General features: G+C 33.1%; 6 protein-coding genes and 1 non-coding gene across 9 annotated transcripts; 4 read left to right on the top strand and 3 right to left on the bottom strand.

Moving 5' to 3' along the window:
* Positions 1-634: 634 nt before the first annotated feature.
* On the bottom strand, positions 635-4,354 carry LOC125193394 (ER lumen protein-retaining receptor-like). Of its 2 annotated transcripts, none has more exons than XM_048091177.2 (6): positions 4,062-4,354; positions 2,437-2,702; positions 2,237-2,352; positions 1,258-1,331; positions 1,116-1,179; positions 635-1,025 (listed from the first exon to the last, which is right to left on the bottom strand). In XM_048091177.2, exons 1-6 carry the CDS (start codon positions 4,150-4,152, stop codon positions 989-991), a joined length of 648 nt encoding a protein of 215 aa, XP_047947134.1. In that variant the 5' UTR covers positions 4,153-4,354; the 3' UTR covers positions 635-988. The 2 variants fall into 2 exon arrangements, with proteins under 2 accessions (XP_047947134.1, XP_047947135.1); XM_048091178.2 differs by having other exon boundaries at positions 4,139-4,354.
* Positions 4,355-4,480: 126 nt separating this feature from the next.
* On the bottom strand, positions 4,481-5,547 carry LOC125196679 (PLASMODESMATA CALLOSE-BINDING PROTEIN 2-like). Of its 2 annotated transcripts, none has more exons than XM_048095288.2 (3): positions 5,135-5,547; positions 5,018-5,051; positions 4,481-4,844 (listed from the first exon to the last, which is right to left on the bottom strand). In XM_048095288.2, the coding sequence occupies exons 1-3, from the start codon at positions 5,448-5,450 to the stop codon at positions 4,553-4,555; spliced, it is 642 nt and encodes a 213-aa protein (XP_047951245.2). In that variant the 5' UTR covers positions 5,451-5,547; the 3' UTR covers positions 4,481-4,552. The 2 variants fall into 2 exon arrangements, with proteins under 2 accessions (XP_047951245.2, XP_047951246.2); XM_048095289.2 differs by having other exon boundaries at positions 4,665-4,836.
* A 3,519-nt stretch (positions 5,548-9,066) lies between these two features.
* On the top strand, positions 9,067-10,225 carry LOC148927181 (uncharacterized; the record flags this gene model as incomplete). Its single annotated transcript, XM_089056511.1, has 2 exons — positions 9,067-9,212; positions 9,967-10,225. Coding segments are annotated over 2 exons (237 nt in total), but the record flags the coding sequence as incomplete, so codon positions are not given.
* A 2,183-nt stretch (positions 10,226-12,408) lies between these two features.
* Positions 12,409-12,481, top strand: TRNAK-UUU (transfer RNA lysine (anticodon UUU)). Its single transcript has one exon. It is a non-coding gene; the product is annotated as a tRNA-Lys (tRNA).
* Positions 12,482-16,165: 3,684 nt separating this feature from the next.
* LOC125194569 (zinc finger BED domain-containing protein RICESLEEPER 2-like) lies at positions 16,166-17,266 on the bottom strand. Its single transcript, XM_048092827.2, has 2 exons — positions 16,574-17,266; positions 16,166-16,495 (listed from the first exon to the last, which is right to left on the bottom strand). Exons 1-2 carry the CDS (start codon positions 17,264-17,266, stop codon positions 16,166-16,168), a joined length of 1,023 nt encoding a protein of 340 aa, XP_047948784.2.
* A 3,936-nt stretch (positions 17,267-21,202) lies between these two features.
* Positions 21,203-22,040, top strand: LOC125191765 (ethylene-responsive transcription factor ERF062). Its single transcript, XM_048089176.2, has one exon. It carries the CDS (start codon positions 21,278-21,280, stop codon positions 21,911-21,913), a length of 636 nt encoding a protein of 211 aa, XP_047945133.2. The 5' UTR covers positions 21,203-21,277; the 3' UTR covers positions 21,914-22,040.
* Positions 22,041-23,220: 1,180 nt separating this feature from the next.
* On the top strand, positions 23,221-24,481 carry LOC125191679 (transcription factor BEE 3-like). Its single transcript, XM_048089083.2, has 6 exons — positions 23,221-23,440; positions 23,529-23,648; positions 23,744-23,809; positions 23,888-23,956; positions 24,049-24,126; positions 24,267-24,481. Exons 1-6 carry the CDS (start codon positions 23,228-23,230, stop codon positions 24,372-24,374), a joined length of 654 nt encoding a protein of 217 aa, XP_047945040.1. The 5' UTR covers positions 23,221-23,227; the 3' UTR covers positions 24,375-24,481.
* The last annotated feature ends 3,109 nt before the right edge of the window (positions 24,482-27,590 follow it).

The raw sequence follows: 27,590 nt of genomic DNA, 5'->3' as shown, positions 1-27,590 counted from the left end.
GGTTTTTAGTGAGACAATTAAAATAAGTAAATAAATAAATAAAATACTGTCATTATTTTAAGTGTGAGTGCACCTGGACTATATCGTAATCACTGGTAACGTAGGTGGATGCAATTCCGGCTTTCATTATATACTGCTCAAGATTTTCTTTGATTTACATTGTAATTAATGTTTGATTCTGACTATTGTATTCATTAAACCCAAACTCCTTAATATCCGCACTCAATCAAATAACAATCAAGGTTTTAAATTAAAATTTACAATTTGACATACAAATATTATTATCCACACCTAATTCCATCAATTGTGTTTTACTATTCCTCAAGTCCAATTGGATATAGAAAGATAAAAAGAGAAACAAAAAAATACGATATCCCCATATCATGAATAGGAATCCAGCGAATAAATAGAGAAACAAAAAAAAATATCACTTCGATATAAACACAGACTTTCAAAGTAAGCATTACACAATAATTTTCTCTCTATAACATATAATCTGAGTTATCCAATTTCAGCTCTTAAATATGTACACCTTAAGTCAGCTTAAGAGCTCAAAGAGGTTATAAACTAAAATCAGCTTAAGTCACACTCAACTAAATATTTCATGAAAACTTATTTGAGACCATACACTATGTGACGATTCAAAATACAAGCACAATCTCATATTACAACGGCACATTTATAATTTCTTTATATATGTAACTACAAATATGTTATTTCTTGAGATTTCCAGCCACCATTTATGTGTGCATATGGAACTATGGACTGCACAAACAGGACTGAAAAAAGAAACACCTGTTAAAACATTTTCCCCATATTTGATAAACAAACGTGAAGGAATCATATATCATTTGCTTCATTCAAGTAACCAAAGACGCTTCGCCTCTTCTCAGACCTCCAGCTACAGGGTGACCCTTAGTTAGTTCTAAACCGCTCCCATCTGTTTCTCAAAACTCTTGCACCCTTTTGTATCTTTCTCAAAGCGATCTTAAGCAGGCAGTTCGAGCTTCACGTTATTCTTCCAGCTGAAAACAAAAGAGTTGCAGATGTAAATGTGTTTTGGGAGACTAATCAAGCTTTAGGTATAGGTGCATCAGTGCATGTGGAGATCATACCTTTCAAAGTAATAATAGAAGAAATCAGCATATAGAAGAGTCTGAACAAGTCCTGAAATCCAAACTGCGCAAGCAGGGATGGGATACAAAAAGTTATTTGAGGATGAGAGAGAGATAGGGAGAGATGGAGAGAGAAGCATACTTATCCAGTGGACATAGTGCGGTTCAGTGAAGTAGCGGTAAATCCAGTTAAGAATATAAAATGCTCGGTATGCACTGCAATGAAAAGGCAAGAAAAATCATCAGCTAATACTACAACAACAATGTTTCTAACATCGACATGGTTTCCGAAAGAGTTAGTTCATAAATCTTGCAAAATGATGAGAAGGCTCTGCTTCAGATGGATGAGAAAGGAGAGCAAAAGATAAGTCAGAAGTCTAGCGCGCCTCTGTTTGAACTACTGGATACAGAAAACAGAAACCCCCATCACAGAGATAGAGGGTCCGGGCCAGGAACTTTATGAACAATGTACTATTTGATTTAAACTGCAACAAAAAAGTCCTAGTTATGAAATTTCTAACTGATACATATTTTTGCTTTAAAATCATTGTCCTGCTAAGAGAGCTTGATTAAATCACATATTGATCTTCTGAAGAGTGAGATATAACCATTAAAATACAAAAAAGAGAGGACATTTATCACCAAAAGGTGATGATACGCTTGTTAGCAGATGTAGAATCAAGTAAAAGATAAATGGAGTCAAATTATCACATATGTGAGCCTCTTACACTAATAAAGCTTGGTCAGAGTCTCAGTCGTAAGAAAAATATAATGGATGACTAAATGATCATTAGAGCATAGCTCCTACCAGAAATAATGTTATGGCAGGATATATGATGTTAGAAAGTAGGGAAAACAACAAAACTGAAGGTCGGAATCATTTAAAAAGACCTCAATGCTACAATTGACTGTCACCTGTTCAAATAGTACTCCCCTATTGAATAACACATGAAATATCCAGCAAATCACATTCATGCAGTAAAGCCCAAATGCCAGCATAAATTATGAAAAATGTATAAACATATATGGAACTAGTGTAAGACAACCTATCACTAAATTCCATGTGACCAATAAATAAAGATCCTCACTCAACAATTAGGAATGCTGCAATAAACAATTACCCTAGAAAAAAAACGTATTGTCCAGTCAGGTTGTCAATATTCTTTGTTCTCTGCAGCAAAACTAACTGAGGAAGGATGGCAACTGCTTCTAAGTATAAGGAAAATGCCCACATCACCTGATAAACAACACACTAGAGTCAAGGCACAAGGACTCCAATAAGTTTTAAGGCTAACTAGCTGTCTTATAGAAGTTGGGATACCTCTTTGAAGGAAAATCTCTCATTTACAATTAGTGCTAAAAACAGACAGGGTAGCATAAGGACGTAGTGGCGGAAAGTGTCCTGGTCTTTGTTGTAGGATCTGCGGACAACCTTGTGATGCTTCATATACCAGACTATTGATATAGAACTTCCCAAGAAAATTATTTTCATTAATGTGTTGTAGAATGAGATGTAGTCCGTGAAGAGATCCAAATATCGAGTAACAAAAACAATAGCATAGAGTTCCTGAGTCTTCAGAGAAACGCCTACAAAAGGTAATGTCAATATTAGATGCACTGTCAAAAGGGACCTGGGAATTATTCGGCAGCTCCAAGTTATGGTGAAGATAAAGAATGGAGGCTCAAAAGAAAACAACATATTCAAGGCATTATATGCCAAACTTGACGAAAGAGATTGTTGCAATATAATTTATTCCGAATAGACCATATGTACAATCAATACATCCAAGAGTTATGATTCTTCATAAGATACGTTCAAAATATTGGAAAAATAAATTCATTCTAGATGGTACAAAGTCCAAATAATAGTTTCATAACAGAGTGAAAATTGATACCATATAATGGAAGTACTTTTTCTCTGACCTTTATCATTATATTTATTGGAAATTTTATTCATAAAATCAAAATAGCAATCCATATCTCATGGATCCATTAATTAGGATTACATGGCAACATAACATTAGCCAAGAGTTCTATTATTTGGTTGAGCCGATCATATTCATTGGCATATTGTGTTCACCAAACATCCATCCCTTGTGCTTACTTTCAAAGTGAGAGACAGTTGAATTTTAAAAAAAAAACATCACAGATTTGAGTAACAAGGATTTAGGAGGCAAAATGACTTGTTAAATAGTAACAGCATTTTAAGACTGTCCATAACAATAAGAAACCACTACACTCATTAGGGAATCTATTAAATCAAAGGAGATTGTAGGTCTGATAACTTATGTTCTTCACTGAACTAGAGCAAATTCAAAGAAATAGGACTTTAGATTTGCAACTCAGATCAAACATCTTTGGTCGCTCCACATGCAGATAAAAGAAACAGCCACATTGTGAAACATCAAGTTGCGGACAAGCACGTCTAAACTACACAAAAACAACTTCTAACAAATTACCAAGTTAACTAATTCCATCAAGATAACTGCATTTTGGTATCTTTTATACATGATCCACCACAACTACACTACAGAGAAAAAAAAAATCTAAGAATCTTGACCAGAAAACCTAGTAGTTATAGCAATCTTCTTATCATTCTTATATAGTAGTAGTTCACAAACTCGAAAACTTTCTAAGATAGAGCCTAGCAGCTGAGAAATGGCTAAAATTGTGACCTTAACTATTTGGTCCATGCTAATTCCAATGGTGCATAATAAAACAAGCCCAAAAAGCTTCACAAACACATTCCTCAATTTCCTAAATCGCCAGAACAAATTACCTTAAACTGTGGACAAATTATATTTCTGAGAAATGCATATTACGGAGACTAGCGCAACAGAAATAGATTAAACAAAATAACTAAAAAAAAGAGGTATGGCCGAATACTTCCATCACTTGTTGAATAAGGAGATCATATATTGTGTGGAAGATGAGAAAATGCATTACCAGCACAAGATTTGATGGTATGAATTTTGAGGAGCAAAACAAGGACACTTGCCAAATGGGTCATATCCCCCGCTAACCTGAATATATTCATCTTAGAATATGCAGTTTAGTGAATAAACATAGCCAGAAAATAGATCTGGCGGCAATTGGTGAAGTAATTTGTCTTCGTTTTCAGTCGTTGAGACTCAACTCAAACGGAGATCTCTGTAGTGTTGGTAGTGAACTACTTTTGCATTTTATGGAGATTTTGCTCGTCCCTAATTTCATTTCATTTCATTTTATGGAGACGAATATTAATAAATTGCATACAGCACTCCAATTTTTATTTTGTTTTGAGTATACAGAATTAGAATATTATAGATTCAGCTAGAAGGGTTAAAGGTAATACGTCTAAGTCATACGCAAACTGTCAAGTTCAATAATAGAGTGTGGCAAATTTTTGCTAATGAAAAATAAGAGAAATATACAGTAGTAAATTGTAGAGAGCTAAGCTAGTCTCTTGACATTAAACAAATGTTAATTACATTGTTTGGAAGAAAAAGGAGCAAAAAAATGGCATAAATAATGGAGAATATGCTCCTTTCTAAGTAAATAGGTGAAGCGTTTGATAAGGGGGACTCGGCCACTACACTTCCCATCCCTGGAGTTAGGCCCCCTCCGCCACCACCGTACAAAGGTGGAGCTGTAGTGGCCCCTGGTGGCGGAAGTGGTTCCGTTAGAGTCGGTGTTGTTGAAGTTGGATTAGTCGTGCCGCTGGGTGTCGACACCATCCCTCCTGCATTTCTGAAAAATTGAAGATCCTACTAAATTACTAGTAGTACAAGAAATTTGTGACAACATTTAAAATAGTAGTACTAGCTAATTACACTTGAATGATTATATATCCAAGCTTTAAGGTGTTAGTAGCATAGGTTCATATCTCACATATAGTAGTAATCAAATAAATTATGGAGTACCTTGGAGATGAGGGATAATTACAAGATCCATAGCCTACAAAAAGTTTAAAAAAAATCAGCATGTATAATAAAACTCTGTGACAAAAAAAGCACTCTTAGAAGGATGAAAGCAGAGACTTGGATCGGTGGTGGCGATAGCAGCAGCGCCGGCAAAGGAGCAGGCGGTGGGGTCGGTGGTCCTCTTCCGCTGGTAGTAACTGTTGATGGCATAGGAAGCGTGAGCAGGCAAAGTGTTGGGAAGATAGCAGAGGCCGGAAGACTGAATGGGGGCGCAGTCGGCGCCCGTGCTGCATGCGTAGTCCAGAGCTCTTTGCATAACCTGTTCGCTCGCGTCGCTCCTCACCACGCACCACGTGCTTGCTGCTGCCGACAAGGTGGCGGTGGTGCTGAGTAACAGCGCCATCGCTTTGAATGTGAAGAGCGTCGCAGCCATCGGGAGAAGAGGTAAGGGCAGAGCGAGTGTGAAGGGAAGGGGTGAGTTTATGTATCTTTTTGCTTTGTTTTTTTTTTTGGGTGGTTTTTCTTTTCTTGGTTTTACTTGCTTTATGGTGTTGTATATCCCTTTTGTTCTGTTTTATTTTATGTAGTGTTTTTGCTTTTGCTTAGGAATTCAAGACTGGTTTTTGAGATATCAGATTCAATCGTCAATAAAGTTTTCAATCCAGGTTGGCCTCATTTAAAGCTTTTCTTTTTAAATTTCATTGAATTTGATAATAGTGCCAACTTTATAAATTGCCATTTTGTTGTTGTAAAGATTAAAAAAAAAGTAAAGAAAACATGAACAACTAGCCATTGTTATTATCATGAACATTGTTAAATCATGTACTATCAATCTATTTTATGTTGTTGTGTAATGTGAACTCATGGTAACCTTTATAATTGGGTATTTATGAATAATAACATGAAATATAACAAATCTTATTCACGTATAATTTCACACGTGATATATATTAGTAATGAACTTGATAGAGTGCATGGCTACATTGGGTTTTTGAATTTTCAAGAGTAAATATATACATACATGCACATTTCAAATGTTTTCTTGCAATTACATATGCATTAATAACTCCAATATTATCTCTCCTTGTCTAATTGCAGACGGATTAGAATTTAGGGTACATCTTAAAGATACAGTTCAAAAATTTTTTCCCATGTCCTAAGATACAGTTCAAATATTGAACATTAACTTTTTGCTAATTTTGTTAAAAAAAAGGTTCTACTACAATTAAAAGATAATGTAACAAGACTTTTTTTTTCCCGCTTTGACCAGCTACTCAGTGCCCTTTTTTGTATACTCCATTTGGTAGTGGATTCAATACACCCAAAAAATACAAAGCAAAAGAAAAGAATTCATGTGGAATCTGATACTGAAACAAATTGGACATATAATGAATGTGATTGGTGCTTTGCTCTATCTCAAAATTTTATTTAAATTAAGGAAATGGAAATTCCATCTGGCCAGTGGGGATTCTATCATTCTATAGTTCTCAGCATAATGTCTTCTAAAATATTGTTTAGACTATGTAATATTCAATGGTGGTTCTAGGTTCTATCAGTGCATAAGAGCAAAAAAACTTCATTAAATTTGACATTTGGAGTTGCTGTCGCTGTCATCACAGGGTGGCAGTTTCCAAACCCTTGGGGGTTGTGGCTCACTTCCTCTTTGTCCTCTGATGTCTGCAATGATTCGTCAATGTATTTGATTCCATAAGTTATGTTTTATGGATTAGTCATCGACTATTTTCGACTAAAGAACAAATTATGGGTTAAGTAATGAGCAAGTTTTCAACTATGGTTATTTTGGTCAGGAAAAATGGTTACTCTAGCTAGCACCTCATTTATTGAATGCGGAAAAGATGTACTAGTTGATGGTGAAGAAATTAAGAAGCATTAAAATGGTAGTATTAATTTAAGGTAAGAATTAAACTTTTATATCCTCAATGTTGGGTTGGCACTACAGGCTGAATTCTACTCTCATATCAAAAATCATTACAGAATTTGATTCGACAATAAAACTAGTTTTAATGCGAAGTCCATTCTTCGTCAAGAATTTGGTGAAACAACAAATCAAATCAAATAATATAAAATCCGCAACCTCAAAGTTGATGTACATTGAAGTAGTGATTAAGTTTAAAGTGCAATATAGAAAAAGTAGTAATGTTCAATTCAAAAACCATGTCAAAATGCAAAATAAGGTAATATTCCTACTACTTCATAATTTAAACGCAACTTTTCAAAATAAAAGGTACCAAATTATTTTAACCACCGACTCAATTTTTTTTAAAAAAATAAAATTAATTACGAATCTGTACTATTAACATAATTTTTTTTAATTTTTTTTCTGTTGTTACTGTTATCATATTAAATCTGGAAGCATGCGTAGCAAGCTCTTTTTCTCTTCGATTTTCGACGACTTCTGCAAGGTTTTTTCGGTCTTTATTCGACTTAAATATTAAAAAAAGAAGTAAATTTCTATCGAACCACAACACATACTTTTTCTCATTTTTAGTTTACCAATTTTATTTTTGTGGATTTTTTTTAATTTTGAAATGTTAAAAGAATAAAAGCTATAAATTTAATTATGAAAATGACTTATAACTAATAGTATCAGCAAAAAAAAAATACTAGTACTTTAAAAGAAAATGCAATACTGGACCGCAACTACTATAAAAAAATCAATCCTATATAATATTAAGCATGTAAAATTAAATACTACGGAGTATATGAAATATAAGAAAAAAAATTAATAAAAAAGGGTTCAAACATGACGTATAATAAAATTGGATTGTGAGAAGAAATAAAAGTGATTATGTTTATCATATGAAATCTAATAGCTAGAGATTAATGTTAATGATATACATGGATAAACTTCGGAGTATTCTAGTGATCCATAAATCGCCATGTGTAATTTCGTTGTATTATTATTTAAATTTAAAAAGAAAAGAAAACTATCAAAATCAGGGTTTTGGATCAAAATGTCAATATAGTGTATTAAACATACATATACTATTCACTGAATATGTCAACACAATTTAGCATTGACATTGTATATGTACTCCCTTCGTCCCAAGTTACTTGAGTCATATCTCATTTTGGGTTGTCCAAGTTACTTGAATCATTTCTCTTTTTGACTAAAAATAAAACATCTAATCACATTTACTTTATTCATTCTTTTACTTTAACTTCTATACTCTCTCTTACTTTATTCTCTATTCTACTTTATTTAACATCCTAAACATAACTTTCTTAAATTCCGTGTAAAAAAGAAACGCTTCAAATAACGTGGGACGGATGGAGTATTATATTGACATATTATCATAGCTACATTGACATTAAACTGCTTTTGAAAAATATGAAAATTAGAGAATTTTTTTCAAATTTTGACATCAAAACATATGCAAGTGAGATCTCGTTAAAATCATTATAAAATTGTCTTTAATTTGATATAAGTTGTGTAAAAAATAATTTAAATCGAGATAGTTATGATCATTTAAAGTTTTTGGATATTATTTTAAAGTGGATTATAACTAACTTTTGATCGATTGACATTAATACCTTAATTGACATGTTGTATGCATTGTATTGATAGTCATGAACTTCATGATTCAGTATGTATTGTTTAGTTGTAGACTTGTAGTTAGCAATTTAGTGAATTAGCAATATAACACACCTTGGAGAAACTATGATTTTTTTTCCAAAATTACAAAATCCAATTTATTAATAGCCTAATAGATAAAGGGTAAAATTTTCCATATACAAATACTACCAAATTTATGATTAATAAAAAATAAAATAAGTAAAAAAAAACATAAAGTTTCTATAAAAGGTCAACTACAAATACTAGTCCTTGTTTAAATTGAGGTACCCACAAATTGTGTCCATCCAGTTGTTGAGAATACACATCTCTCTCTCTGTAAACTCGGTGCTTCTTCTCCTACAGCTACTGCTCCGGCGTCGTTTCACCATGACTCATATCCTTCTCTTCTCAACCGATTTGATTAGATTTTTCGTTATCAAACCCTACGGATTTTAATTAATTTTTTATGTAATCTTTTTATTGTCTTTGTTCTTGTTTTATTCTTAACTGTACGCTACGAGGAAATCAAAGAGAAAAGGATCGTGAAAGGGCTCAAGCTCGCAATGCTAAAAACAAAACTAAAGACGACGGGTTGACCCCCGAGCAGCGTCGTGAAAGGTGCCCCCTCCCTTCACTTTATTCTACTTGTTTTCATCTTCTATTTTCGCAAGATTCAATTTTTCCTTGTTTTAATCAAGTAGTATTATTTTTGCTATGGTGATTTGGTGTTGTATACAATATGGTGTTATGCATAAGGATTGAACTAATTCATTTTGTTCCCAGCCTCGTTGATTTGTGAATTCTTTGTAATGTTTGAGGTTGGTTCTATTTAGAACAAGCCTTGTTCCTTTATTCATGTATTGATTTATACCTATCTGCATATCTGGATTTTGTTTCTGTAAATTCTGTACAAGTGTGTGAGTTTGATTGTTTAGATTTGATATTTTGATGATTTTTTTTTACCAAACATGTGATTTGATTGTTTATGATTGAGACATGGTGTCATTCTTGCTGTCAGATTTGACATTTAGATGAATTTATGTGCAAATCTTTTATTTTGATTCTTTATGATTGAGAAATACTAGCTAGCTATAAATCGAAACTTTTTAAACACATGGGTTTTGATGCGTAATTGATAAAGAGTAATAGAGTGATAGTATAAAGAAAAGTGTGTTCACCTCATTCGAGAGAGAAATTTGTTTCTATTTTTTAGGGAACGGACCAAAAAGGAAAGAGTTTCTATTTTTAGGGGGCGGAGGGAAGTATTATTCTTGATATTGGATTAAATGCACTCACATATTCAGTTATTTTTTTGTATTTTGATCTATTATCTAATGATATTGCGCTTTCGTGTCTGCCTTGTGTCAAACAGAGACGCAAAGGCGCTTCAGGAGAAGGCTGCGAAGAAGGCAGCCCAGGCAGCAGGGGGTAATGATGCTGGAGGTAAGAGCACAAAAAAATAGGGAATCCACTCGTAGATGATTTTCTCCATTCGTGCTCTTGTAACTCCCTTGTAGACTCTTATGTGTTTTCATATGTACCGGTAAACTATCATTTTTCTTGCACTCTTTTGCAATGGAGTATAAGTGAAGAAATACTACAATTGTTATATGTTACTATCATTCAATGCTTGTCTGAAATATTTAAGATAAATTTGAGTTTCTTTAACTAGAAGCATGCTCGTAGATATAGTGTGCGGGTGATGTACCTTTGTTTTTTAAGTCACTCCTAAACAAGTTGGTTTACACTTTACATTGAGTTGCAACACTTAGTGGCTGGCATTGCCTTTACACAATTATTCATGATAAATTTCAGTTAATAAACTCCCCCCATAGAAAAAAGAAAAACTCCAAGTTAGCAAACTTTTTATTTTCATTTTTATGTTATTCTAAATGTCAGATTTGAAAAAATAAAGGGTAACTGATATGTGATTTCATATACAAAGTTAAAAACACTGTTTATCAGTGTTTGAGTACAAACGCAGCAATTTGGCGATACCCGTAGTTGGAGTGATTTGTTTAGTTTAGCATGATATCTTCTTGTGATTGTAGATTATAGGCTGTGAATACCATTTTTAGTGCTTGCTTCTATAAGTCTCTATCTGGACATGCTCAATGCTTTGTAGAGTTGATATGTCAGTTGAGTAGAATCACTTTTTGGCTGATGCAACTTATGTGGATTAGCTCCTTTATCTAAACATTCATAATTGATACTGTTTGAGCTGATTTCAGTGGTTTTAATTGCTTGCTGAGTGTAATTTAAATTAGGGGTAAGAAAATTTGTTTCCTTTGACTCCCTCATAAAAAAATGATTTTAACTTTTCGATCTCTCTTTTGCACTACAAGGAGGGATAATATAATCACACTAATGCGTTGTGATAATATTAGCCCTCATGGGAGTGAAAAGGAGGATAAGAAAGGGTGACATAAAAGAACAGAGTGATTTAAATGGAGAGAATTTTCTTATTCCTCACAACGAAAGTGAATGCACCCTTACGTTTTGTTAGCAACTCAACAACGCATGAAGTGTTTAGAGAAAAAAGAAACAAGTATGATTAATGAAAGCTATAATTTCTCTGTTCTTGAAAGGAAGCTTAGGAGCAAGACTTATTTCTAAGTTATATGGGATATATGAGTGGTATTTTTTTTGTAGTTTAGATGCAATTTCCTTTGGCGCTTGGCTGAATCTAAAATGAAAGTGGCTTGAGTAATATGCTTTATCTGGAGCTTGTTCACACATTCTATACAGATTCTATGCTGTTATATTGTTAATGCTGATGATCTTGTAATGTCGATTATGCATTGCTTTCTGCTCCCATTGATCTTATATATGCATGCCTATATACTGTAAAGGGTGTTCACTTTTGCAGATAGATTAGAGTTACAACACAGAGAATTTAAGTAATCAAAGGATTACATAGAATTTGTGTTTATTTGAAGACATTTTCATAGGGCAAAGTATGTAGTTTGTGTTTTTATAGTTAAGCCGGAATTTTAATAATTGCCTTCTTTGTTTATCATTATTTCAAAAAATTGTTGTGGTACTGATAGACCGAAACTTAATAATAATAATAATAATATAATAATAATAATAAGGCAAGAAATATCATGTTTCCATAATAATAATAATGATAATCTTCATCGCAATTCTTCGCTCATTTTTTGTTGCTTATATAGTTATATTCTTTCCAAAATTTTCAATAAATATTCTTCATTAAATCAACAATTCTTCAATAAATATGCAAAGTATAAAGGAGATGGAGTGAGAAGAGTTAGTTAACACAAAGTCTGACTAGCATATCCGTATTATACATTTTAGTCTTAATAGATCTTGTGCAACATACACAGTAATAAGAGTACATTGATCTTGTTCTTTTGGGGATATCTAATACAGAGAGTCGTAGGAGTCAAATTAATTTTTTCTCTATCCACCTTTTCCAAATTATTAAAAAAAAAAACCACGTTTGACCTAATTTACAACAACAAAAATGTATCGCTTTATAGAAAAGTGAAACAATTTTTTAAGTCTATAATTCATTGTTAATTGAACAAAGTTCATGCCTGGCATATACTGGAATTAAATGAAAACGTCAAACGTCTTTAACATTTTGTACTCCTCCTTCAGGCAATTAGAAAAGAATTGCCTGCGACTGTCGTGTCTTCTTTGAAGTTCTAGAAGATATCAGAATCATATATGCGTTTCAAGAAATAATAGACTAAAATAATTTGGCCACAATTTTATTTAAACGGAATACTTATTCGGTCATTGAGTAGTACTAAATCAAATTATATAATTAACAACGCTTTGTTGTATAGCCGTCTTAGCTCAGCTGGTAGAGCGCGTGGCTTTTAACCACGTGGTCGTGGGTTCGATTCCCACAGACGGCGGAAATTGAGTTTTTAAGTATTTTCATAGTTTTTTGAAAAGGAAATAGTGTTCAAATTTTTATGTAAACAAGTTTACAATTTTGATTCCCTACTTTGAGTCACGGCTTCATATTCCGTCTCTATAATAGTGTTTGTAAGTATTGTAATTATATACGTAACATTTTTGGAATATAACATAAAATCCTATAAAAGATACTCCCTGCATTTTGTATATGTTGTGTGTTGAAGATGGATTCGACATTCTTGAAGTAGTAATATATTTTAAGGTAGTTATTATAAATGAAACTGTACGTGAATAGAATAATATTACAAAATAAACCATTTTGTAGACAAGGGTAATGTAAAAAAGATGGATGTTTTTCTGTTGAAGAACAACTTTCTCCTATCCCACATGTGTAAGCCTACATTTAGGAAAAATAAAGTTCAGATGGCATGTGTTGGTACAACAAAATATTACATGTGGCGATCTGTCTTGTTGGGTGTAGTTTTGCAGATAAATAAAGGAGAATGAAATGTCTGAATAATCCAGAAAAAAAAAGGCAAAAGTAACTTTGATAACATGCTCCTTGTTTTATCTAACTGGGATTGTTGAATCACCTATGCATCCATATGAATTTTGTAACTACTAAATTACTAATATTATTCAATGATGGCTGTATCTCCAAATTTCCAATTGTTCTATTAAACTTTGATACTACATGTGATACATGTGGCGAATCAACATTAATCGGTATTATTACGTTATATGCATAAATTACTTTGTGTAGATACACCATAAATTACTTATTCATTACTTGAAAAAAACAAAGTTGAAACCGATATAAAGTTGATGTAATTCGATTCTTCTATAAAACCAATATAAAGTTGGTGGAGTTATATAGTTGAATTTATGAATAGAAGGCAGTAAAATTAAAACACAAAATAGAGAATACGGCTCTAACATTTTTACATTTGGGGATACTCATAACATTGTCGGAATCACATGCAATGAGGTAACGCCTACGGTTCATTTGATCAGCGAGGTGACCAACCCAACTCCTATATATATCGGTAGATCTTTCTATTGATAAAAATGCATTTGATTCAAGGCGTGAGATTTTGAAACGAGGTGGGTTGTACGGTTTTAAGCTAGAATCAGTGGGTCCTGATTTTGTCGGTGAATTTAGCCGAGGAAAAGGAGAAGATCGCAACGGTTTACTCATTAAAATGCTGGTATTCAAACAGATTTATATTGGATGGTTGGCGACGTTGGAGATTCTTTGAGCTATGATAACATCAATTACGGCCCGAAGCTACCTTGGCTTACAAAAACAAAATAATTACGTGTGTGGTTTCCAATGCTCAACATAATATTCCATTACATTGAATAAAGTTTTTTTATAATGTATTTTACAACTTTATAAGTACGTTTTTGCATTGTTGTAACACTGCATAAATTGTGGAATCCAAAATTGAGTGAATCATACACATGAGAATTCTCTCTACACTTTGTCTTATATTATAGTGATTGTTATTTACGTCTTATATTTGACTACTCCTAAATTATGTAAGAAAAAATTACGGAGATTTTTCAATTAAAAATGAAGAAATTGAGAGGAGTTGCAAACTAATTTTCTCCTATTTTCTTATGAGTTTTGGAGTACATTTTATATGTGCGAAAATTTTGTTTAAATTGCACTATCAGATATCAATTGTGGGTCTTGCAAAGGAAAAATATCAATTGTGTGGTCCTCTCATCATCAAAAATATAAATATAAAAATATTAAGTGTCACTTGTTAATATACCTCGGTGCCAACTAATTTAATAACGAATTGATAATTATACAATAAAATCCGCCAGTTTCTTTTGTCGCTATTGTACGTGGCTTGATAGTGGTAACAATGTTAATGATCTGATTAGCGTCAATCATTATATTGGAAGTCAACATGTTGAAATGATAATGAAAAAAATAAAAGCTTAATTAAAGTAATTATAATTTATTCCATGTATATGTACGTGAGTCTCACTTGAAATGAAATGGAAGTTTGATATGTTTAGTGGTAATCACTATTTACATATGCGTTTTGGGTTGGGAAATAATCCACATAATTCACACTCTTAATTAACACTATTCAGATGCACCACGTCCCAATCCTAACTGAATAAATTTAAATTAAAATATTGAAATCATAATAATTAACCCTAATTAATAAGTACTTCTTGAGTATCACTATAAGCAACTCGTATATCTTTTTTCAATGCCCCACTTTCCACTTAGGCCATGTTTGGTTGTCTGGGAAAATAATCTGATTCATTAAATTTTAAATTCCTGTGTTTGTTTCGGTTTTTAATCAAACTGGAAAAGTAATCAAAATCCGAGAACAAGGAAAGTTAATACAACTTTCCAGGATTCTGAATCCTAACTTTTCTTAGGTATTCTTTTTCTCAGTTTTAAGATTCTTACATATTTAAGCAATATAGTATAGTTTTATTATTATTATTATTATTATTATTATTATTATTATTATTATTATTATTATTATTATTATTATTATTATTATTATTATTAATTAAAATATTTTAAAATTATAAATCATACTTAATTTCTATAATACATTACTATAATTAAAATTATCATAATTATAACTATATTTTATAATAATTCATAATAGTAATTAATAATTTATTAATAATTAATAATTTAAATATAATTATATAATATAAATTATATAATAAATAATAATTATTATTATTATATTTTATAAGTTAATAATTAATCAATAAAGTCATAGTGAAATTTTAATTTATAAAATTTATTCAATTATAATATCTGTAAATATTATAATTATAGTATAATAATTATTATATTTATTATTATAATAAATGAGTATAATACTCCATGTAACTACATTATAATTATATTAGCATAATTATGATGGATAATCCATATTTAAACAATCCATCGTAATAATAAATATAATAATATAATTATTATTATTTATAATTAAAAAATTATTAAAAATTTTACAATATTATTCTTTTTATAAATAAAATAATAATAAGTATATTTTTAGTTTGATGTTTAAATTAAATATAAATTTAAAATCTTGATATTGTCCAAAAACAGGAAAATAAAGTTACTAGGAATCATATTCCCGGGATTCATTTTCCTAGGAATCATTTTCCTTGCCAACTTTACTTTCCCACCAACCAAACATGGCATTAAAGTGAGTTATTTCTTTTTTCGCAAAATATAACAATTACTCTTGTCTCTTAGTAAATTATTATTTTACCTACTTTATTTTCATTTCGCTCCTCTATTTGTTCCCTCTTCTACATTATTATCTCTTTATTTAACTGTCTAATTATTACGAAATATTTTCTTAAATCACACATATCCAAAGAAAATGTCACGCCCAAAGAAAATGTCACGCTTATAGGACAGAGGAATTCTTCATTCACCCACCAAAAATCCTACCTTAATAGTATAATTTTGGATACTACTTCACAAAACATATTTAAATAATTACACATTGGTGGGTGAATGAAGAATTCCTCTGTCCTATAAGCGTGACATTTTCTTTGGGCGTGACATTTTCTTTGGATATGTGTGATTTAAGAAAATATTTCGTAATAATTTAGACAGTTAAATAAAGAGATAATAATGTAGAAGAGGGAACAAATAGAGGAGCGAAAAGAAAATTTTATAAAAAAAGTAAAATCTTACCATCAGAATATCCATGCAACCAATTATGCGTGCAAATAAGAGCTTGGACTTTTTCAGAAAGAAGTCTATTTCTATATTTGTTTAGGATATGTGCTCCAACGCTAAAGGAAGATTCAGATGCTACCGTTGTTATAGGAATACTAAGCACATCACATGCCATCCTAGCAAGTTCTTCACAATGGGATGAATGATCTTTCCAATACTTAAGCAGATCAAGTTTAGCATTTTCATCCATCGTCATGTCTTCCAAATATATATCCAATGGTGACTTTGCTTCCGAAGTTGCACCTCTGTAACTCTTATATGCCTATACAAGATTATAAAAATGTAGGTAAAATGAAATTAATATAAATTAAACAAATATTTATATAAAAAAAATACTTACAGCAAACACATTAGGATTCATTTTTAATTTCCCCACTTCTTGTCTTCTTACTCCTTCCATGAATTTAGATTCTCCAACTTCAGAATTACGACTTCCACTAGGTTGAGAAAGTTTAGACAAAGATGCATCATCACCTTTTTTCTTGTACTCATCGTATAGAGCATACAATTTCGTCTTCAACCTATTGACTTTGTCCTCACTTGAAAGAGGATCAAGTGTTGAGTAACAATACTCCACAAGTTTCAGCTTCATCCTTGGATCAAACACGGCCCCCATGGAAAGAATGTCGCTATAATCTTCCCAATATTTCTCAAACTTTGATTGCATCTTAAGAGACATAGACTTTACCACTTCATCATGACTTCTAGAATTCTTCTCCAACAAACGTCTAATATTCCACACTTCCATAAAATACAAGTTGGAAGTAGGATAGGATGAACCAGAAATTAAAGTAGTAATGTCATAAAATGGCTCCAAGAATTCACACATTACTTTTCCTCTTTCCCACTCATCTTCTGTCGGACAATGCTTATAAGCTAAATCATCACATTCAAGCATAGAGAAAGCCCGTTGATATTTAATTCCACTGGCAAGCATCAAATATGTGGAATTCCAACGTGTAGGCACATCCAAGCACAATGAAGTAGTAAATTCAATATCAACTTTTCTTGCACATTCCTTAAACTTGATCATTCTAGCTTCTGATGCTTTAACATATTTGATACTCGCTCTAATTTTATTTAAAGCATCACTAGCTACTATCAACCCTTCTTGTACAATAAGATTCAAAATATGTGCACAACATCTCACATGAAAATATTCCCCATTGCACAATAATGAGTTTTGCAACTGAAGTCGTGTTTTCAATAATTTCACCATGACATTATTAGCTGAAGCATTATCCAAAGTCAAAGAAAAGATTTTCCTATCTATCTTCCAATCCAACAAGATATCATAAATTTTTTGAGCTATTTCAGGTGCAGAATGTGGAGGAGCCATGGAACAAACTGCAAGGATTTTGCTATTTAGTTGTTCATCCACAAAATGTGCAGTCAAACAAATGTATCCCGAATTAGTACAAGCAGTCCAAAGATCACTAGTCAAGCACAGCATTCCAGGAACACTATTCAGTCTAATCTTTAATTTTTCCTTTTCAAATTCATAAAATTTCATCACATCCGAGGCATGAGTATTTCTAGAGATAAATCTTATGTTCGGGTTCAAATACTTCAAAAAACCTCTCATTGCGCTATATTCAACCCACCTCAAGGGAAGATTATGTGTAACTGATATCTTAATCATCCAATCTCGGCATATTTTTGGATCTATTACGTTATCCTTAACCCTTAACTTCCCATCATGATTCAGAAACATAGTACTCAAATCACCGAAATACGGTTTCTTCTTACAAACCAACATATGACGACTAAAAGTGGATGTTCCATTTTTCGTACCTTCATTTTTCCATCTTTGAAGACAGTGATTGCACTTGACGTTTTTCCCATCTTTGTCAGGTTCTTCAACCGTAAAGTTATTCCAAACTTCAGAAGTTTTTTGTCTCTTCTTAGACTTGTAACTATTTGGAGTCTCCGTATTAATTGTTGGAGAAGAATCTTCCATCATTAGCAATTATAAATCTGTAACATAAAAATATAATTAGCATAAATTAATCACTAATCAAGTAATATTATTGAATCAATTCACCACATATATTTAGCACAAAACTATAACGTAATTAACAACTATACATTAACTAAAATGTCCAAAATATCATAAAAGATGCAGTCAGTAACATATATTTAATAATAAAGTAACTACTGACATATACTCCCTCTGTCCCATTAGAAATGCAACGTTTTTCTTTTTAGGTTGTCCCACTAAAAATGAAACGTTTCCTAAAATGGAAGCATCACTCTCTCTACTTTTCTCCCTCTCTTACTTTACTCTCTCTTCATTAACTCACAAAACAACACTATATAAAATCTTGTGCCGGAAACCAAATGTTTCATATTTATTGGGACGGAGGGAGTATTAAACAAAAAAAGGTTAGAGTTTATTGACTATTTAAATTCTTTTTCTGTCTAAATAGCATAAAGCTATTATTGACTATTTAAATTCCTTTTATGTCTAAATAACATAAAGCTGAAATAATGCCTAAACAAATAATATATATATATATATATATATATATATATATAAAAGTCATCTCATGATTCTCATATTAATTTTGTTCTCCAGTAGGCGATAGCTAAAAAATCTAAAATACTCCCATATTATACACACATACACATAAATCATAATATATAAACTATGTAAGCCATCTCATAATTCTCATTTGCAGTAACTGAAAAACAAATACATACTATATATTACATACACAGATACATCAATTATCCATGTACACATTATATTATTATGTAAATAAATTGATAGTACATCTTATTCTTACTGACATATTGCACACACAATAACAGAGATGTTGACAACAAAGCACAGAAAGTAATTTTTTAATATTAAACAAATGCATACATTGATACACATATAGAATGATACACCTACACATTACAAATAGAGAAAGAGAGGGAAAGAGAGAGAAAGCACCTGCTAAAGAGTAACAAACTGAGCCACGTTGTGAAGTCGACGGTGAAGAGTGGAAGGGAATAGTGAATAATGTGTGAAAGTGAAACTATAGAAACGGTGATTTAAATACTAATCAATTGGAAGTGGAAAAGTCATCAACTGGAAGTGATTTAAATACTATCAATTGGAAGTAGAAAAGTCATCAACGGGAAGTGGAAGAGAAAAGATCATTAAAACTCACACATTTAATTTTTAGGGTTTTTGTATATAGCCCGACGGGCTGACCCGGCAGCCCGGCAGACCGATCGGTCTAGCCCGATTAGCCCGATTTCTTATCGGTTTATAGATTTTCAGCCCTAACCCTGTAAATTTACCGGTCTATTCGGGCTGGCCCATCGGGTTCGGGCTAAATTGATATCCCTAATTACACATATATCAGTATTGAATCCACCATTAATATAAAATGAAAATGAGAGATCTTCCTAAAAAAATACTATAAGATCTTCCTCCACTCACAAAGCTACACATTAATATGAGACATTTCTCCACTAACAAACATTCAATAAAAATTATTAAATCTGTGTAACTAAACATTAGGCATAGTTTCGAGGGACATGGGGATTTTAATTAATTATGATGACTTAGTCCACAATCAAAACCATTCATATGAGACAATTGAAAGTGTGATGTTTAGAATAAAATGTTGAGACAGATGGGATATTTTACAAATCGACACTACTTTAGCACAGAATAGAGTAAATTGGGTGAAATGGGATCACGCATGTGGCTGATTGATCAAATCACATGGTGGGTGTTAAATTAAATAAAAAACACTGCATAAATAGGATTTTAAACTTTAATCTCACGCCTTCTACGACGGAATCTTAAACTATAAATTATTTGATTCAATTCATACTTAATTTTTATGTTAGTAGGAGCATATTATAATTATAATTGGATATTAAAAATTTTCTTTAATTTGCTTCAATTCAGTGATCAATCATAGCTTTGCTTTGTAGTACTAGAGTCTAGGAGAGTGTGATGACAGAGTAATTTGAATAATTTGCGAGTAATAGAGTCAGTAAAGTACATTCAAGTTCAATGAATATAAATGTAGTGGAACAAATAGTACCAAAAATTACCATAATTTAATTAGATATAGAGTTTTTAAGGTGGTTGGTTAGTCACTATTTTGAAGAACATAGATCCATATTCAATACCAAAGACTTGACTGTTTAAAGTACTAAAGACACGTGGAATATTTTAGTGGGTTATAATGGGTACAGCCTTGCGCATGAGAAACACGAATATTTTTGAATGATCAAAGATGCTAAGAGATTGACTCATGCAAGATTTAGGCTTAGCAGATAAATAAATATCATTCTTAAAAATAAGGATATTTACGAGAAAAAAAGTTAAATGTAAAAAAAATATGGCGTTATTGGCCCTTACTCGCATTTATCCTTGCACTTGAAGTTGTTCTTATTTAGCAAACACATGTATAACAGTATAAGCCATTTTCAACGTTCAGATAAATTTAAATTATAGTACATGAATATTTGTGATTATAGCTATGTAATTAGTTGTATTTGGATATCGACTTAATAAAAGTCGTTAATTGTCCGGACTTCGACTATGTATCATCCTGTGAAGTAAATATAAGTTGTGTTTGTGCTTGGCAAATTAGTTAACTCGTGAGCTAGCTCATTAATGATATACTGAGTAAATTTTTATACTATTAAACTTCAATTTATTTTAATAGATGTTAGTGCGTTAAATTATTTTTAGAACGAGGAAATGATTTTAAATGAGTAAATTAAAGTATATTTTAAGCAGCTTTAAATCCTTGAGTCAGCTGTCCTATCCATTAAAGTGTCTACAAATCAGCGCGAGGATTAGTAACTGAGCCTGCAGATGAATACCCTTGGTAATTAAAGAAAAAAGCATACTTAAAATATTTATTGAATAATCCACATCAGTAGTAAAGTATGTGACATTATATAAGAAGGGGACGTAAATGGATTGATTGAAACATAGGGTGTGATTTGTGAAAATGTACTAGAGAAAGTTGACGCCTTTGCGATCAACCCCTTTTGTTTGTGTGTGATTACTAAATTAGGCAAGATGGAAATCTTCAGATTCTCCGATGACAGTTGTGTGCCGGAAAATGTGAGGCCGGAATCCGAGTCCTCCACTCTGGCTTTGCAATCACCTCTTTTGAATAAACTCCAACCACATTCCATCCAGCTTCCCACAATATTCCCAATCCAAAACTATGACCAACCATTACAATCAAACCATCTCTTTTCGAAACATTTCCACAAAAAGAGATGTTCCTCTTCATCTTCATCTTCATCTTCGTCGCGGGGGAGGCTGTATAGGGGAGTGAGGCAGCGGCACTGGGGGAAATGGGTGGCGGAGATACGGCTGCCGCGGAACCGGACGAGAGTGTGGCTGGGAACGTTCGACACCGCGGAGGAAGCTGCTTCCGCCTACGACACGGCGGCTTACATTCTCAGAGGCGATCACGCTAACCTTAATTTCCCCGATCGGAAGCACCTGATCAAGGCCGGCGGCGGCACCATCGAAGCCAAACTGCGAGCTGCTTCCAATAAGGCGGTGATGGTGAATCCTGAAAAGAAGTCGGAAGTGGAAGTGGATGTGATGATGGAGATGAATGTTGATGGGGATGCAGTGCAGCCGTTGAGCAGAATGCCTTCGTTGGACATGGATGTCATTTGGGATGAACTTCAATATTGAATATTCATCATCATCTTCACTTTACTTCGGATCTACTATACTATGTTATCAAATACTACTACTACTATCTTTCTGTTTGTGTTTCAATTACGATTATTTGAAAACTGAGAGATTACTTGGAACAAAATTGCTTTACTACCAATTAAGTTTATTTATTTGTCATTAGTCTTCATGGAATTCAAGAAATGGTGATCCAACCCAAGCCCGCCTACTTTCTATCTTGGGCCGATCTGGGCTTGGATCATTTCAACCAATATGGCAAATGATAATAATCAAATTAATCGCCAATTACTGCACTAAATTTCATCTAATCTTTCATTTTAGAGACTCCAACTCCGTTGAGATATGCGAATGCGACCATGAAATAAATTTCAGTTGGCAAGATATTTCTCGTTAATTCAATGAATAGGGAATTCTAGCAATCATGAGAATAAATAAAAAGTAAAAGCAAGAATAAATAAAAAGCAATTCACTGAAAAGTTAGGGATATTAAACTCATACTCAATTATTAATTAAATTTCAATATAACTATAGAAAATTAATTATGAACTCTAAAAAAAGTACTAATTCACTGAAATAGTACTCTTATTATGGGACAGACAGAAAAAAAAATAGGATTCTTATTATAGAACAGAGGGAGTAATATAAAGCGAAAACTAGAGTCAAAACAAAGATAAATAAACATTATGTATAAGCACTTAGAAAATTCTAAATTAAAAAAAATAAAAATAAATAGTAGAAATTTAAAATTAAAAAAAAACAATAAATTATCTTTTTCCACCTCTAAAAAATGTCAGATGACAATCTAACGATACTCTGACATAGAACGTTTACGGTCCGTTTTCGGCGTCGTCTGCTGTATCACATTATAACAATGAAATATAGTTACATCATTATAAGTGAAACTGCATACTTATAAAAAAAAATCATGAACAGAAGACAATAATAACCATATGCGTTTAATTACTTTGTAATCTATATTGGCGTGTGGCATTATTTAAGTCTGTTAGAGTGGAAAATCATGTGGTCTAATTAGGTCTTAGTTTTCGGTAAGATAATGTTCATTTTTCACTACGAATGTACTCCACTTGTAAGTGCTCTCATGATTTAGTAAATTAGTGACGAAATCAAGAAATATAATTCATGTGATCGACGATAACTTGTGAAACCCGCGTGACCTCCATCCGTCCCTACATTTATAATAATGAGATTTTTATTTTAACTAAAATCCATATCCAATGAAAAAATATACATGTATATATATAAGAAGCATATCGATCACAGCATTAATCGCTCTCTCTCCGCGTAAAAAATATGGGTGATCACCAACTATTCTTAGCAGACATGGAAAACTACAAACACTCTTTCTCTTTACCAGATATCGAATTCAATACCTATTCTCCATTAAATCAAATTTACCAAAACCCTTCTTCAAGCTTCATCTCACTCCCCCTTCACAATCAATCATTCAACACCAAGAGAAAATCAGTGGAGATGACAACTACTTCGCCAACAACAAGCAAAAACGTAAGTATTTCTTTTTTATTGTTTAAACTCGGATAATTAATAAAGTTAGTTGATTAATGATAATGTTCTCTTTTTTTTGTGTAAACAGACAGTGGAGAGAGGGAAGAAATTGAAACGTGAAGAGTCGAAAGAGAGGAAGTCCGCGGAAGTCGTTCATGTTAGAGCCAAGAGAGGCCAAGCTACTGATAGTCACAGTTTAGCTGAGAGAGTGAGTTTTTTGAGATTATATTGTAAGATCATATTAATTTATAGTATATAGTTTCCTTAGTTGTCATCAGTTGATTAATTTGTGTATTGAATTAGGTAAGAAGAGAGAAAATTAATGAGAGGTTAAGATGCTTGCAAGACATTGTACCAGGGTGCTACAAGGTCAGTACTACTCTATATCTTTATATAGGATAGTAATCGAAAAATAACTAAATCCTAATGCATAACGAAATGAAACAGACCATGGCAATGTCCGTGATGTTGGATGAGATCATAAATTATGTGCAGTCATTGCAAAATCAAGTAGAGGTACGCAAACTAATTGAACATAATTATCTTATTTACACTTATTAGTGAAGGTAATTTGATATAAATATTTCCATTTTCTCTCTTTATTTCAGTTTCTTTCCATGAAGCTCACGGCCGCGAGTGCATTTCACGACTTCAATTCCGACGAAATTGCCTTAGAGATGCTGAAGGTAACTCTTTTTCATGCAAAAGTTAATGGAATTTCATTAAGTATTTCCGTTTTCTTTTAAAAATAAATGAGTTTTTGATACATATATAGAGAGAGATGATTAAAATATGTTTTTAATTTGGATGTTTGATATCGATGCAGAGAGCAAGCATGCATAATGGAGTCATATCTGAAGAAGCTCCTTCTACACAGTTTGCTACAACAAGCTTCAACTTTGATTATTGCACTCAGTTTCCAAACAACACATGAAACTATATTCCAAATCCCATTTTTTTGTCTTGAACAAGAACTATACTCAAATGTATCCATTTCATACACATGATCAAATGAAATTTTTATAACAATTATATACCTTATCCGGTTAAGTGTTTTTAGATAATGTTGCCTCATGATGTCAATAAAAAAAGTGGGTACATAAATAGTCTGATTAATCTTTTGTCTCAATCATTGTAATTCATTTGTTGGAGGCATATGGATAAATAGTTATGCTTTCTTTTTCATACTTTGGGTCATTTTCTTGAGTGGATGGCTTGTCATGCAACATTATTAAATACTAATTATCTAGACAAAAATCTATCAACATCTTAATAAGGTAGGACCATCAACAAATATGTCGACGATAATATGGAAGAAATTGATTCCCTAGCTATGCTCAAGTTAATTTAATATGGCATGCATGCACTTACTTCTCAAAACCTTGTATATTAATATAGATAGTTCAAGTTATTGATGCGACTTGAAAGGAACATATTCGTCCTTTTATTTTACAATCTTTTCAAATACCAGGGCTGTTCAATTAAAAATCTTCATCTAGTAAACAAACATCGATCTACACCATTGATCTTTAGAGTATCAGCAACGCGGCTCGCCACCAGCTCGATCTCGTCCCGGCGAGACGGGTCAGCAACGAGACCGTGTTGCAAAACGCATCTCGTCCCGACGAGACGGGATGTCCCGTCGCGCGTCGCGCGCGGAAGGGGCCGGCCATGAGTTGTCTCGCCACGCGCCAGCGCTAGGCGTGACGCCCACTCGCCGGCCCGCGAGTGGGCGTCGTAATTATGACGTCATAATTTGTTTTTTTTAAATCGAAATTTCAAAAAAAAATAAATTCAAACGGTCATATGACTGTTCAAACGGTCGAATTTTTTTTAAAAAAATTATTTTTATTTTTCTTTTATTATTCTATAAATACTCATTTCCTCTTCAATTCTCCATTCTACACACAAACACTACACTCATCTATTCTTCTCTCAAATATCTTCTCTTTTCTCTCCAATTTTTGAAAAAATGTCCGGCGATAGAGACTCCAGCGGCGGCTCCAATTTTTGAAAAAATGTCCGGCGATAGAGACTCCAGCGGCGGCGGCGGCGGCTCCGGCGGGTTCGACTTGAACTCGTTTGGCGATTGGGCGGGCATGTACAACGTTTTGGGTACTACCGATACCGGTTCGTCGCCGGGCACCCAAGGCTCAACGACTCCGCCGGCGTACCAAACACCACATTTTGATGTGGATGCATACTATCGTCCCCCCCCCCCCCAGAGGTACGGGCAATTGCCGGAATTATCCAAAATTTCGGAGAATTTTCCGGATGAACGCACTTTGGAATACCGGCCGATAGGTGGAGGCTCCGCCAGGATCGGCATCAATACCGAGATGGCCGAGGAGGAAGAGGGCGACCACGAGGTTGTGGGGGCCGGCGGCCGTCATCCATACAGCCAAAAGGAGACGTTGGCTCTGTACGACGCTTGGATCACCGTCTCGTACGATCCTGTCGTCGGGAATCAACAAACCAGCTTGTGTTTCTGGAAAAAAGTCACCGAACTTTACAACGCACGAAGGCCGAAGAAGAAATTTACCCGCAACGTGAAGATGCTCCGCGGTCATTGGGACCGATGCGACAAAGATGTCAAAAAATTTTGCGCGATATACTGGGTAGAAGAGGCTAATTACCAAAGCGGAGCCAATGGAGCCGACATTCTGAGAGCGGCGTTGCGGGTCTTTAAAGACGACGTTGGTAAAGATTTCAAGCATGTCGATGTTTGGTCGCAAGTCCACCACCTTGAAAGGTGGGCTGGCGGTGTCCAGTCGGGCATGGGCTCGAAACGCACGAAGTACACAGCGCTTGGCCAATACTCGTCTAGTGATGGCGGCGAAGGCAACACCTCACAAAAGGGCACGCCAACCGATTAGGCAGGGGGTCTTCCGGTTCACGACGTTAGCCGCAAGGGACCAAGGCGGCTAGAGCGAGGGGGCGGGGCCGCGGCGAATCAAGCCAGGCGGGCTCGGGCTTGGGCTCCGGCACGGGCTCGAACACCCTAATGTCCATGTACCTGCTCGCCACGATGGCTGACACTTCAAAAATGAGTCCTCCCCAATTTGAAGCCCATATGGACGGAATTGAGCATATGAAAGCTCAACTTGGTATTCGGTCTCGATCTAACTTGGGTGCACCACCACCGACTTCGGGGGATGATTCGCCGGCGGAGTAGTTTTTATAATTTAATTTAGAGTATTTTAATTATGTATTTTTAAATTTTTTTAGGATTTTAATTATGTATTTTTTTTTTAGGCTTTTAAATTATAGTTTTTAATTTATTTAATGAAGTGTGTTTTTTATTAATTGAATTTGTTGGAATTAAAAATAAAAATGAAATTGAATGAATAGTTAAGAGATGGTTAAGAGATAGAGGGATGTAGGTGTTGTCTCTTAGTTAAGAGATGGGCTGAAAAGTACAGTGGGGCTCATGAATAATTAAGGAATGAAACGGTTAAAAGATGAATAAGAGATAACGTTGTGGATGACCTTATAATCTAATCTACATTCTACAATTGTCATAAAAAATTTAATTGTATAGTACTAATATATATAGAAATATTATCACAAAATGCATTATTACATATATTAAAATTATTATCAATTTATCATTATAAAGGCATTATTGTGTATTACATAAAATATTATGTACATGTACCAAACATGGCCTTAATGGATAGTAAAATTTATTTGCTATAGTATTAGTAAACTACTTAAAACACTCTAATATAATAGAATTCTTTTTTCTTCCTAATGTCCAATGAATTTCTCTACTGATATCCAATAAATTAAAGAACTCGCATTTTTGAGTAAATAAGTACTTGTGTTTCATTTGATTATTATGACCTTCAAATATTTGAGTATTAAGAAAATGTCAGTAGGAACACGTTATATGAACTCGGCCACAATGAAAATATTTCTATATCCTTTTATCCCAATTTAAGAGTTAGAATTAGTTATAACACGGGTTTTAAGAAATCGGTGAAGTGTGTAATAAATGAAGTGAGATGGTGGAGTGCGTAATAAATGAATTGGGTTGGTGGAAAATAAGATGATTTGACTTTTTGGTTTTTCATTTCTTTTTGGTTTATTTTTATGTAGATAATGACATTTTGGTGTAATTTTGAAGAATAATGGGCTAAAATTTTAT

Source organism: Salvia hispanica, chromosome 4 (assembly GCF_029641045.1).
Source record: "Salvia hispanica isolate PSC_SH4W2 chromosome 4, Shi_PSC_v1, whole genome shotgun sequence".
NCBI lineage: Eukaryota > Viridiplantae > Streptophyta > Magnoliopsida > Lamiales > Lamiaceae > Salvia > Salvia hispanica.
The sequence above is the reverse complement of the archived record's forward strand: the minus strand, read 5'-3'. Positions and strand labels throughout refer to the sequence as shown.

Coding starts and splice junctions, on each gene's coding strand:
- LOC125193394 (XM_048091177.2), bottom strand. CDS start 4,152: ATGAATATATTCAGGTTAGCGGGGGATATGACCCATTTGGCAAGTGTC. Junction 2,353..2,436: donor AGAGATTTTCCTTCAAAGAG/GTATCCCAACTT, acceptor GTTGTTTATCAG/GTGATGTGGGCATTTTCCTT. Junction 1,332..2,236: donor CAATACGTTTTTTTTCTAGG/GTAATTGTTTAT, acceptor TTTTCATTGCAG/TGCATACCGAGCATTTTATA.
- LOC125191765 (XM_048089176.2), top strand. CDS start 21,278: ATGGAAATCTTCAGATTCTCCGATGACAGTTGTGTGCCGGAAAATGTG.
- LOC125191679 (XM_048089083.2), top strand. CDS start 23,228: ATGGGTGATCACCAACTATTCTTAGCAGACATGGAAAACTACAAACAC. Junction 23,649..23,743: donor GTCACAGTTTAGCTGAGAGA/GTGAGTTTTTTG, acceptor GTATTGAATTAG/GTAAGAAGAGAGAAAATTAA. Junction 24,127..24,266: donor TTGCCTTAGAGATGCTGAAG/GTAACTCTTTTT, acceptor ATATCGATGCAG/AGAGCAAGCATGCATAATGG.
- LOC125194569 (XM_048092827.2), bottom strand. CDS start 17,266: ATGATCAAGTTTAAGGAATGTGCAAGAAAAGTTGATATTGAATTTACT. Junction 16,496..16,573: donor TGAATCCTAATGTGTTTGCT/GTAAGTATTTTT, acceptor AATCTTGTATAG/GCATATAAGAGTTACAGAGG.
- LOC125196679 (XM_048095288.2), bottom strand. CDS start 5,450: ATGGCTGCGACGCTCTTCACATTCAAAGCGATGGCGCTGTTACTCAGC. Junction 5,052..5,134: donor TATCGCCACCACCGATCCAA/GTCTCTGCTTTC, acceptor AACTTTTTGTAG/GCTATGGATCTTGTAATTAT. Junction 4,845..5,017: donor AATTATCCCTCATCTCCAAG/GTACTCCATAAT, acceptor TCAATTTTTCAG/AAATGCAGGAGGGATGGTGT.